This window comes from Haemaphysalis longicornis, unplaced genomic scaffold (genome assembly GCF_048455015.1).
Source record: "Haemaphysalis longicornis isolate Haplotype H1 unplaced genomic scaffold, Haemaphysalis longicornis Haplotype H1 scaffold_1, whole genome shotgun sequence".
NCBI classification, from domain to species: Eukaryota; Metazoa; Arthropoda; class Arachnida; order Ixodida; family Ixodidae; genus Haemaphysalis; species Haemaphysalis longicornis.
In genome coordinates this window covers 100,930,015-100,943,485 of record NW_027526203.1, presented here as the reverse complement: position 1 = coordinate 100,943,485, position 13,471 = coordinate 100,930,015, and the positions used below count along the sequence as shown (strand labels likewise).

The 13,471-nt window shown below is 46.8% G+C and overlaps 1 protein-coding gene across 1 annotated transcript in view; it reads right to left on the bottom strand.

The window, feature by feature from the left end:
• Positions 1 to 13,471, bottom strand: part of LOC144144157 (uncharacterized) — a 114,159-nt gene that overhangs the window by 59,611 nt on the left and 41,077 nt on the right. The window contains exon 3 of the mRNA XM_077675553.1: positions 4,662 to 4,990. Coding sequence (XP_077531679.1) covers positions 4,662 to 4,990 — 329 coding nt within the window. The remainder of the gene's footprint in view (positions 1 to 4,661; positions 4,991 to 13,471) is intronic.

Here is a 13,471-nt window from a genome sequence, read left to right as displayed (position 1 = left end):
TTGTTAAAACCTTTTTTTGCAGCGAACACAAGGATATGATCAGAGAAGCCCGCTTTTTTCAGTCGATCTATCTGACGCGCAAAACTAGTACCAATGGTGTGAACGCAAGACTTTGTGAGAGACGAGTTGAGGTTATTGACAGCAATCCCTGTTTTTACCACTTTAGATTTGCAAGACGAATAACTCAACAGGGGCTTCTTAGACCTTGGGTCATACATCCAGCAGATGCGCGTATCCTGGAAATTCAGCTTCAAGTCCAAAAACTGGATGGCTCAATCATGTGGAACCTCACTTGGAAACGCCATACCCTCGACTATTATCCTCAAACACCTTCAAAACCTTATTCACATGTTGCTGAAAACTACATGTCCGTACGAGCAAGAGATAATCATCAAAATATCAGAAAGCCTTGAAAACTAGGCCTTCCAGATGCTTCTTCAGGACAGTGTCGAGGCTGCTCAAAAAAATATTGCTAAGCACAGGAGCCACACGCGATCCAATACAAACACCGGACCTTCGAGTGTAAACCTTCACCCCCAAGAAACTACGGTGGATTTCAAATAAAAGTTCAACAGTTCCAGAAATCTTCCAAGAGACATACCAAAGCTCTTAACAAACTTCTGTTCGTCATTGTGATCCATATTACACTGTTTAACACAAGTGAGTACACTGCCATGGGGAATTGAGTAAAAGAGGTCTACCACATCAATACTAAACGCACAGCATTCGCTGGTTTTTCAGCAGACAAATATTCCACTACTTGCTCAGAGCCAATTAAAAGAAAAGGATCTTCGATCGCCAAAAAACGCAATTGATTTTGAAGGAACGTAGAAACAGCGCCCTGCCAAGTACCAAGCTCCGTAATTATCACCCTGAAGGGGACATCTTGTTTATGGGTCTTGGCCGAAAGGAAAGCCTCCAGAGCGTCTTTTTTTCCCCACTAACACGAGTGCTGAGGGCATCCAAATTCAATTCATTTAGCAGCCCAACGCACTGTTTCTTCACGCTGGAAGGTTTTATTGGAGACTGAAATTCTTATTAATAAGATGTGGTCAGCGGGGGGATCGAGAAGAAAGCTTCTCGTACTGGTGCGAAACGGCGGATACTACCACGGAGTGGCTCTTGAAGTTTCTACGGCCAACCCTTCCGATAAGCAAAAAGGTCAGTGCCCGTGAAAGAGAAATTTTGGTGCTCGGCGACTGTCAAGCTCCTGAGTCCCATCTTAGTCTACTGCGGCTTGTTCCAATGTTCTGAATGGATTCAGCCCTGAAGCCAGTGGAGAAGCTTGCCATGGCCAGATCGGTCACACAAAGTGTTCTACCAGATTACAGCACTCTTTGTCTTAAAGAGTGTGTCGCGGCGGTGCCCAGGGATGACTCGAGTCATGTAAATGGGCGCCCGTTGAACTCCTTGGTTGACTACTTTATCGCTAATGACCTAAGGCTGTTAACGGCAGATAAAGAAGAATTTTTTGTTGTCCTTCCTGGCGATACATTTGGTGTTAAGGCGCTTGCTGTTATTGATAAGAATTTCAAACATTCCCCGCTAAAACCTTCCAGCGTGAAGAAACAGTGCGCTGCTAAATGAATTGAATTTGGATGGCCTCAGCACTCGTGTTAGTGGGGCAAAAAAAGACTCTCTGGAGGCTTTCTTTTCGGTGATAACTTATGCAACAAGATGTTGTGTGGCACTACGTTAAACGCCTTTGAAGCAAAGATTTTTACCACTACCCCCCAAGGGTTCTTTCGCGACCGTTGGTGTCAACAAAAAACTCCCGTAAACAAATAAAAGAATTTACTGGCACCGCCAGGATTTGAACCTGGAACTTATAGAGTAACAAAGCCAGAGTCCGTTGTCGTACGAATTTAGCTACGAGCCCACGCGGAGACGGAAACGACAATTGGTGCACTCACCAAGGACATCTACGAATTTAACCCCTGCATTCTTGCTGAATGCCACGCGATAGCAAAAAAGGAAGCTCACACCAACCCATGTTATCTCACTTCTAGTACACCACTGTGCTAAAGCCTGTGGCTTCCAGTGTTCACGTAAAAATCTCAGCCCCTTGTCGTCCACCTTCACGCCAAACGACACCTCAAGGAACACACTGAAATACTCCTTGATGGCCAGGCCATCACTCCAAGCTCCAGCATCATGATCCTGGGCCTACATCTTCAGGCCAACACCAAGAGTGACGTATCCTTGAAGCGCCTCAAACACAGTGAAATCAATAAAATCATACCTATGATCAGCCGAGTTACCACAAAGAAGCGAGGCCTCAAGAAATCCGATACCTTTTCATTATTTCAAGCTTTTGTCCTCTCGAGAATCACTTACCTCAACCCCCTGTCTTCTTCTCGGCAAGGAGGACATAACGATGCTTTAAATAATGATGAGACAGGCGGTTGATCAAGCCAATGTTCTTCCGGTTAGTGCGTCCACAAAGAGGCTGCTTAGCACGGGGCTCTACAATACGGTGGAAGAGCTGATAGAGGATCATCTTTCTATCCAGATGCTTCGAATGAGCAGAACTGCGGCGGGCCGGAGCATCCTTCACCAGATTGGCTGGCCGGCACAGATTGTCACTCCGCTTGATGTACTCCTGGACTTTTGACGACAAGAAATAAAGATGCTCCCTTTGCTTAGAAATATGAAACCACCACACGGCGAGGGTCGCCGAGAATCACGGGCTGAAGAGCTCAACACCACCCTCGGTGCGGATCACACAGACGCCTCCCAACATTGAGGGCAGCAGTACGCCATCATCGTGGATAACTCCAGAACCAACCTCATTGCATGTGCCTCACTCACGACCAAAGTCATGACGGCAGCAGAAGAGGCAGCCATTCGCTTGGCTCTCACTCAACCAGGGGTTCCTAAGGTAGTCACCAATTTCCAACAAGCCTACCGGAATTACCAGTCGGGTTTGGTGTCCCGACCTGCACTGCGTGTGCTAAAAACCACACCCGAAATGGTTCCATTCAGATCATTTGGACACCCGCTCGTGCTTTCATGGAGGGCAACGAATACGCCCACCAAGCCTGCGCTTTTACCCCCTGTGCTATGGAGCTGCCTGAAGGAAGTCACCCGCTTGTCCCGTTCAGGGACATAACCCAGCATTATCGCCTTCGGAGACAGATCATACCTTCGCCTTACCCCGACCTTTCCATTGAACAACAAACTGCCCCACAGCTCATACAATTCGGCTCCTTCCCACACTCGACGCGTGTGCACTTAATGCACCCGAATCGCTCAGTCGCGGAATGTATATTTTTATCATGAGTAGGAACACTCTGTCACACAATCGGGGTGTGCGACGTTAGCCCTGAGCACCCTCCTCTCTTTAGGTCAACTACCAAACAAGAGCAATGGGAGATGCTGCTGCCGAGCCCCTCTCTCCCTACCCAGCTGCAGCTGGTGCACAGAGCAGAGGCGGGGCGGACTTGATATGGGCTACAGTGAAGAAAGAACCACTCCCCCGTGCTGCACTATGGGCCGTTCAGAAATCTGAATAGTATTTCCGCCCACTCCACCTGCTCCTCGTTCTTCTTCTCCTCCTCCGCCTCCTCCTCCACGTCTCTGCTGCCGATCTCGTCGCCTCCATCCGCAACGGCAGAGACGGAGAAGTGAGACCGTCTAACACCGGGTTTGAGCTTTAATTTAATAAAAAAAGAGTTTCCACTTATGTGCTGCACCAATAAAACTCAACCAACCAGCGTTAATGCATCATGCATGAATTTAACCTTACCAAGAATGTCTCTTTGAAATAACAGAGGGTGTGGATTTTTGTTAGGTTTAGTAGCCTGGGGAGAGGTTACAGAAGACGGAATAAAAATTTGGGTTTGCGTTGGCAAACTCACTAGTACTGGCACTAATGAGAGCTTGTGAATGGTTAGTATTTAGCGCGTTTAAGGGGCGACTTTCATGTGCATTCCCAGATAATGGACAGCCATTAGTGATGGGGCTAACTTTATTCTTGCGGGTGTAGTCATTGCTAGGGATATTATCTCGGGAAAATTTACGGACTTTTGATTCGGATATAGCGGATGCCTTTTTGGATTCGTAGCTGCGTAGAAGGCCTGATTCTCTTTCGATTAGCTCCTTACTAAGAATTTCCTCTTCCTGGCGGAGGGAATGGGACATAGCCTCGTAGTGATCTAGAATTATCTGCGTTAATTGCAAGGATGCCTTGTCTAGTACTTGTTGCCACTTTTTCTTGTTGGAAGGGGACAGTTCGGCAGTTGCGGGTCTCAGCCTAACCCTCAAACCCATGGGAGCTACCTCGGCAGATAAATACTGTGAAAGTGCGGAAACGTGCATTTGGGAACGTATGCGTTTTTCAGTAATCTTTCTTAATTTTAAGAACTGTTTTGATACTGGGTAGGAAGCTGCATTACCGTGTTTTCCGAGTCCTAGTCAGTTTGTCGGCGCAGACGACACTTTCTTTCGGAGGTTGTACGGGGAATGGGCTGGCTTCGGGGCGTCCGAAGGCAGTGCGTGTTCGCTGCTGGCGGTTTCCCGTGGCTCGGTTGTGGTTGGGGATCCGGTGGCAGCTGTCGATCTCGAGGGCGGGCGCGGCAGGCTCTGGGCGCGGCGCACTCTCGGTGTTGGGCTGCAGGCGATGCGTCGGTGCTCCGTGGCCGTGCCTTAGGAGCACGTACGGGTGGCAGGCTGCGGCGTGCGTCCGGGGACTCCGGGGGCAGGTCCCTGGTGCTCAGCGCAAGGTCCGTGGCCACGGTGGCATGCGGGGCTGGCCTGTTGGCCCGTGTGTCCGGGGACGTCGGGGAGGGTGTTGAGCTCGAGGGGAGCAGAGGCAGCGGTGGGAAGTTACTGTCGTATGAGGACACTGCCAAAGCTTGGGTGGCGGTGCATGCGTCCTCGCGCCATCCAGGAGGGTTGCAGCGCTTTCGCGTGAAGCAAAGCTCGCGGATGTGGCTAGCAAGGACGGCCACACCCTCAAAGCTGGGGTGCAGACCATCAGCAGCAAGGACTCGGCGGGCGGGGAGGTGCTGGAAGCCAGACTGGAAGCCAGGCTGAAACACCCTTTCGTTTGAGGTTTAACAATCACCGCTCTCATGCAAAAACCTGCCCTTCTTTGCCTCTATCAAAGCATGTTAACACTCCTGGTTATTCTTTTGAACAACTGAAGGCCACAATTCTTGAATCTAGTGCTAAAACGCATCACGATCGCGAGGTTCGTGAGTCCTACCTTATCTATAAGTTTAAATCAGCGTCGTTTGGCATAAATGAAAGTTATATGAAATTAACGTGTCTTTCCTCCGATTAAAATTTCTGCTGTATTTCTCAGGCTAGTGTTATGCCTGTTCATTTCTTTCCCTCAATAATATTCTCCCATGAGTTGGCGAGCTCCCGTAGTTGGGTATAGTTTCGTGCTAGCACAACGTTTTTTAGCACAATGGCTTCACTGAACCAAATTTGACGAACAAGTCTGGACATTGTGTTCTGGGTAGAAGGCTGCAGTACCATTGTTAGCTTTGATAGTCTCACCTTGTAATTAATTTGTGAACGCGAGCGTGTGTTATTGCTTTCGGGACCTCTTTCTTTTTTGTATTGTTGTGTTCTACTATTCGTTGCTGACCGCCTCGGCATTCCCTGAACTGGCACCATGGGCCGGCAGGTGAATACCACCTGCTGCCGTGTCACACGCGTGCACCTGCCTGTTTTTTTTTTTTTTCATGATTTGTTTGACCTTGCCTTTTTTTTGCATACCAATGTACACTCATATCTTCTTTGAAACTTCTTTGTTCCGCGTGACTAATCTTTTTGCCCATGTCAAACACATGCATGGGCATATCTTGTTTTGGCCCCTCTTTCACCGCCGTTGCTACGGGGGAGAGAAAATTACCTTGTTAATTTTTCCTCCGCTCTTCGTATACGAATGTACACTCATTTCCTGTCGAAACCGCCTGTCCTACTGCTTTTGGGCGCGTCCCTTGCCTCCCACCAACAGAAGCCACGTGCCTCTTGTTTCAATGACCTTACCCGGATTCTTAGAACGGGTGTGTATGGGCAGATGTGCGCCCTTTGTGTGCATTTGCATATCGTCTTTGGAACTTCTTCGTTCCGCGTGGCTAATCTTTTTGCCCATGTCAAACACGTGTATGGGCATATCTTGTTTTGACCCCTCTTTCACCCCCGTTACCCCGGGGGAGAGGAAAATTACCTTGTTATTTATTGTTGAATTTTTAATTATTTATTTTTTCTCTGTGTTTGGTTCTTCTCTCTCTCTCTTTTTTTTCCCATGTTCGTGCCGCGTGACTGTGTGTCCTTATTATCCTTTTTATAATTTATTTTCCCGCTCTCTCTTCATTCTTTTGCTACCCACCAATCATGATCCATTTGTACAAACTATCCCTCCTCTTACCTTGCCCTCGCCCTTGCTACATTTTCTGTATATATATAACTCTGAAACGAACCTATTTTGTACTCTGAAGAAAGGGAGTCCTCTCCCTGAAACGTCAGTAAACTTTTATTTTTATTTTTAATGGCCTTCTCGTGTGTCTCTGTCTCTACTAACTATATATATATATATATATATATATATATATATATATATATATATATTTATGTATATATATATATATATATATATATATATATATATAGAGAGAGAGAGAGAGAGAGAGAGATAAAACTCACAAAGCGCGTAGAATTAGTATAAGTAAAGAGTCAGATACACAGCAAGACGTAAATTTAGTTTAAACTGAAGTGACTTGTGGTCGGCGTCCTTGTCTTTGTTCTTCAAAATGCATCCCGACCAGACGGGCTTCTGTCACATGCTTGACTTCAATAGCAAAGAAGATTTACTTAACTAGCGGCAACGGGAGTTGCCTTCATCAGAATAAAGTTACGTGATTTTTCTGTCACAAACATCCGGAACATTTGCAGATTTGCAAATATATAGATTTGCAGAAAACTGTGAGAAGGATCGGAAAATGTTTCGAAAACGGAGTATGCATGCAGGCGGGTTAAGCCTATGTTACAACAACAGCAAAAAAATTACACCATCTTCCCATGGGGAACCCTGATGAGGATGCGAAGCATCGTGGCGGTTCCGTGTGGTTCCATTGTGTTGCCGTTATGCTGAGTGATTTGGTTGTTACTAGCGCCACATGGAATTCCGCGTCAGGGTCCACACCGGTGGCAAAGGCACGCAAGTGCTGTTGTGTTACGGTGAGTAGGCGGTGGTTCTCGAGGCGCCGAAACTCGTCCATCATGTTCTTGTCGATGTTGTCTCTGTGGTAGAATCGGTAGTTTCCGTCAGCTTTGGTGAGGTAAAGGTTGTTGACATTGGTGCACCGGCTGAGAGCAATGTACACGCCCTCCTCTTCGCAGCTTTGTTGTTGTTGTTGTTGTTGTTGCTCCTTTAGTTATGGCACATACCCAATCAGGGGATCGGCCAATCAACAGAGGATGGATAAAATGAATTGAATTCTTATCTAATCACGCGACGTTTAGGAAAGATAATTTAGACCGGGTGGAAAAATTTTTGAGAAAAAAGGAAAAAAATTTTTCCACCCGGTCTAAATTATCTTTCCTAAACGTCTCGTGATTAGTCTTTTCGTTCTTCTTCTTCTTCGGCGGTTCCCCTACGGGAAGATGACGACGGTGGTTGAACGCGAACCTATCTCATGATGGATTCTTTGGTTGGCCAATCCCTAGGGGCATCCTGCCACAATTAGCATCAGAGGCGCTGCAGACGGGGCTGGTTGAGCTGCAAGGCGCGTGGCGCTTCCCGCCACAGCTTTCCCACGTGAAATTCAGCATCCCCCTCTAAAGTTTTCAGTTCGTCGTTTCCGTTGACGTTCAGTTTCGCGTGCCTTCGTTGTATCAGTAGCTTCTTGACGTAGTTTGAATGAGTCAAGGACATAAGGCGCGTTCGTAGCACTTGCTCCTGTCCCGGACTACTCAAGATGATGTTAAGTTCACCCACTTCCAAGGATTTAGCCACGCTCGTTTGGACCGTATCTACGTGTCCTCAGAACTGGCTTCAGAGTCTTACAATTACCAAGTAGAGCCACAGGCTTTCAGTGACCACTGTCTTGTTTCCATTTCTCTGGGGGCAAAAGTCAAGAGAAAAGCTAATTTCAACTGGGATTTGTGGAAAATTAACACAAAACTTTTGGAGGATAGTATTTTCGTAGAAAGTGTTAGGAAAAGGCTGTACGAAAACTACGACAGGGATTGCCAGAGTGCCGGCGAAGCATGGGAACGGTTCAAACAAGACGTAAAGATGATGGCGATTGAACGGGCCGGTAAGCTTCACTATCTGGAAAAAAAGAGGAAAAAGATTTACGTAGCCTATTAATGGAACTAACTAAAGAGGAAACAATAACACCAGGGTATTTTAGTGAAGATATTCGTAACATAAAATCCAAGATCGAAAAGCTTGAAGTTGAAAAATACTAAGGTGCTGCTATCAGGGCTCGTGTCGAGAGGCTGCTCGTTGTGGGGCAGCCAACTAAGAGGGCACTGGCTGACGAAAAAAGCTACGCGCGCAAGCACGAGATAAGGCAGATAGAGTATGGTGGGATGATGAAAATGGCACAAAGCGATATAAAAAAGGCCTTCACAGAATATTACACAACGCTTTTCAGCCGTAAAATGCCGGCAAGAAACGGATATGAAACGGTGTTTCTAAAACTGCCACCAGCTCTTGACAATGACGAAACACAGAGTTTGGAATACCCAATTAGTAGACAAGAAATTGAAGAAGCAATTGATAAACTCAACTCAGGAAAATCACCTGGACCTGACGGACTAAATGCCGCTTTTTCCAAAATGTTTAAGTCAGAAGTAACTATTTTGTTGCACACGGTTTACGCTGAAAGTTACGTGAAAGGATGTCTGCCACCGTCTTTCAGCAATGGATACACGGTACTTATCCCGAAAAGTGAAGAGGCAGAAAAGTTAAGCAAAGTGACAGGTTACCGACCCATCACTTTAACCAACATCGACTACAAAGTATTTATGAAGGTGTTAGCAAAACGGCTACAGTCTGTCATGAAGAATTTGGTCGGACCACACCAGACATGCGGCATCAAAGGGAGAAGCATATGTACTAACATACACGTCGCACGGAGCGTCCTGGAGTGCTGTGATGCCGAACACAGAAACGTGGCCATGTTACAAATTTGCCTGGAAAAAGCCGTCGACAGGGTATCTCATGACATCTTATTTGCAGTTTTAGACCACGTTAAAGTTGGTTCGGTGGTATTTGAGGGAATAAAGATGGCATGCAAAAACTGCTCGACCAATGTAATAATAAACAAAGAACTGACTGAAAGAATAAACGTACATGCTTCAGTTCGTCAAGGATGCCCAATGTCACCGTTACTTTTCGCGCTTTACTTGGAACCACTATGCAGAAAGATACTTCAAAGTAGCATAATCAAGGGGTTTGTTTTAGAAGCAACCGAGGTCAAAGTACTCGCGTATGCAGATGATGTGGCCGTATTTTGTATTGACCAGTTAAGCGTAACAAACACCTTATCTTTGACAAAAAAGTTCTGCGAAGTAACCGGCAGCAGTGTGAACCTGGACAAATGTAATGGAATATGGCCTGGTGAGTGGCAGGAGACGCCCCGCGTTTATGAAAACGTATTGTGGTCATCAACGCCCAGAAAGTATTTGGGAGGGGTCTAGGAGAACTCGTCAAAAGTGAACTCGTCGCAGCCAACTCGTCATAGGTGAATTCGTCACATAGGGCAAGTCGTCATAGGCCATCTCGCACTAGGGAAGCTCATAACCTAGGGCAACTGGACACTCGGCCAACTCGTCACAATTTACGTTTTTCGTCTATCATGTTCAAATGAAAGAGTACAGAAGCTTTTATATTTCTCATCTTATGCGTAAACATTCTTACACTCCTCCTTTAATTCACCACCCTTCATGTTTACTCTGTCGCCTTCGAGGAACGCGCCAGCCAGACAGCGTATCTTATTTTTATTTTTGTGCAGCTAATTACGTGAGCCTTTTATATTAGATTTAGTTTGCCCGTTCTTTTTTTTCTAATACCTTTTTTTAAATTTTTGGTAATTAAGTGACGGCCCTGTATTATGATTGCGATTTCGTTCTGTGTTTTGGCTTTTTAGTATTTTATCTTTTGTTTTCATGCCTGCTGACAAACGATGATTGTCAAGCTGGGTAACTCATTTTGTTAGTCTTCATATCACCTGAAAGTCAAGGCTGGACTTAAATGTTGACCCCCCCCCCCCCAACACACGCACACTCACGCAAAAAAGTGTGACGAATATTTTTTAGAAGGAGAAGAAAAGCAAAAAAAGAAACCGGAAGTTGTGCTGAAACCAAAAAGGCAATTTCAACCAACACCTTCAAACAAACAAGAGGCCAACATTTTGCCCTATTTATAGATATATACACAAGCAGGCAAAAAGCTTCAAAAGATAACGCAAAAAGAAAAAAGAAAAGAAAAGAAAACGCAAAAGAAAGAAAAAAAAACCTGAAAAGTAACCCCTTACCCAGTAAAAAGATGTGATTTTTTTTTTTGCAACAAGAAGGGAAATAATAAGGGGGCAGAGGAACATGTGTTAAAATAGAAAAACCATTTCAACCACCGCCTGCAAACTAACAATAGCAGGGGACCCCCCGAACTCTGAAGAGGTCAACCTGGGAGTAATTATAAGATTAGAAGCCACTAACTTCCTCTCCCCATTTCCTCGACATCGGCCAAAAATGGAACCGCGAGACGACTTTTCCTAGCACGCGAGAAGGTCAGTGCTACCACTTTTCCTAGTACGGGATCACCTAAAACGAGATGCCCTCTTTGACCAGTTTCCCTATGACCAGTTTTCCTAGGACGAGTTGGCTGCGACGAGTGGGCCGGTTCCCATTTGGGAGTTCCATTCGACAAATACCGCGAGAACACCATGTACTGGAGGGAAAAAGAACAAGAAATGCGCGCACAGACAACTGTATGGGCAGGCCGACACGCATCCATTTTTGCGAGAGCGACCATACGCAACATGTTTCTTTTTGCTAAATTATGGTACGTCATGCAGGCACTGTTCTGTACGAGAGCAAACATTCAGAGATTTCATCGGATGTTTGCAGTATTTGTATCGGAATCGTCTTTTGAACGAACAAAGCGCAGCAGCTTGTTTAGAAAGTTACAAGGTGGGGGCCTGGGACTGCCTAATCTGTTTGTAAAACAGTTAGTGTCAAGGTTTTTGTTTCTACGCGACGAGTGTGACCCATTTATACGAACATTTATTCAGGTTAGATTGTCATCTGCAATGTCTAATTTTATTGTGTCAACAAGAGGCGTCCAACGATACGCTGTTAGTGGGTACTTACGCGAAGTTGTGTCGTCTTTCCGGTTTTTGAACGCACGATTTACACTAGACTACTTGTCTCAGGTAACGCGCAAACGTCTGTATTGTGATGTTATTGAACTTTTATGCCCGAACCTATGTACAGAGGGCTTTACCGTGGAGCTCATACTAACAACGTCCTTAAAAGAGTTAAGCGCATGCCAGTAACAGGGGGGGTAAAAACCTTTTTCTTTAAGTTACACACACAGACCCTACCAGTTTTGAGATGGATGCATGAAAAGGGAATGTATTTGCCATGGGGCTACGAATGTAGGCTCTGTAAAAAGCCAGAAAATGTACAACATGTTTTTGTGGATTGCTGGGACGCGGTGTTTTTTTGGGATGTCCTCCAAGGAACCTTCCACAAAGATCTGCCACTAACACTAGATGGAATACCTTACCTGGACATAAAAGACGATGTAATACCATACGATGTTTTTTTCCTGCTCGGCCTTCACGCCATATGGAGGAGCAGAATGGCAGTACGTAACAATGACGTGGACGCTATGCCTGTGGTAAATTATTCCACTGAAAATGTGTGTAAGCTTAGAGAAGTGCACGCAGCACAGGGGTGTGATGATGATGTAGCGAGAATCATGAACGATTTATGTGTGATGAAAGTGCATAAATGTTAACTGCCAGCTTAAAGTATGGCAGGGTGTTATTACATCAACCTGTTGGTTGAGCATGTAACTTTTGTGTTATGCCAAGTCAGGCAATAAAGAAAAAAAAGAGCTCCTGTCCCGGATTTGTAGCGTAGTGGGAAGAGCACCGCGTACCTCCTGTTGCGGCCAGAGAGTCGTGGGATCGAAACCCGGCGCCGCTAACTATTTCTTTTTTTTATAGTGTAGTATGGCGGAGCTGTGGGTGTAAGGAGGAGAACTGCGCATGCGCAGTGAGCGTGTGGACGGCGCCGCCATCAACGACGGAGGACCAGGCGAGCCTAAGAAATGCTCCGCATTTAAAATATATAGAAAGGAGAGAGGGGGAGAGAGAGAGAAAGGGGTCGTATTAACAAGGCAGCTGTCAAGGTTCCTCCACGACGGGGCACCGTACCTGGCATGGGCTGGAAGTTCAGACAGGGCAGAAGCCTAGATGTTAAGTTCGGGCTACTCATTTATTAACGAATGCCGCCGGTGTCTCACGTATCGGCGTCGCCTCCGTTTGTAGCTGCTTTCCTGTGTCCCTTTCATGCAGCCGCAGAGACGCCAAGTTCGGAGCCTCTGAGAGCACGCTTTGTGAACCTCCCTTTTGTGTGTAAAAGACGGGGGTGCTTACCCTGAGTACCTCTGTCGCGTTGGTATGCAGTCAGCTCGACCGGGCGGTCTAGGCGACCGGTGGATGGGGGCACAGTAGTGAAAACAGGTGCAGCGCGGGGCTCTCTCTCGGACGGCGCACACGCCGCTATTATGGCTTGCCGACATTGGGAGGTGGCTGTGTCGTTCGGCATGACAAGCTGACGGGAAGCGAAATGATGTGTCTCTTGGTGTTGAAAAGGCGTGCGGGGTAGTTTTTGACAATTTGCGAAGCCGGCGTCGGCGCCGTTCGTTGATGGGTCGTTCGCCTCGAAGATGGTCGCCTGGGCTTGCAGCGGCTCCTCCCGTGGGTGGTCAGGCGGGTGGCGGCGTCCCTTAGTCTGGGACTGGATTAGCAACGACTCCCTCATTATTCCGGCGCGCACGCCGACGAGGGGGCAAGGCGGACGCGGGAAGATGTTAGCCGCGCGAAGACCGCTCTAAGCCTTATGCTTGGCTTTTGAGCAGATGCCGCCCGCTCAACGTAACGGCGTGTGTACTCCGCACGGCCACTGACTTTTGCCGATGTCTTGTACTTGCTGGTCGGTTGCAACAGCGTACGTGGGAAACGTACTATGAGTGCATGAGAGAGAGTGTTGTGTCACGTGACCGCAGGTGGGGACATGTCTGGGATTCGTTGGCTGTTGCGGCCAATCAATGCTTCATATTAATTATTTTGAAAGGGGTTTTCGCTCTTTCTGAAACGCCCCCCGTTGGAGGCGTGGTTTTTGGGATCAAAACTGGAGTGTTTGGTTTTGTCCGGGGTCGGTCGAGAGGGATCTACCTCAGTATAGATCATGACCGAACAGGCTGCTGCGGGCA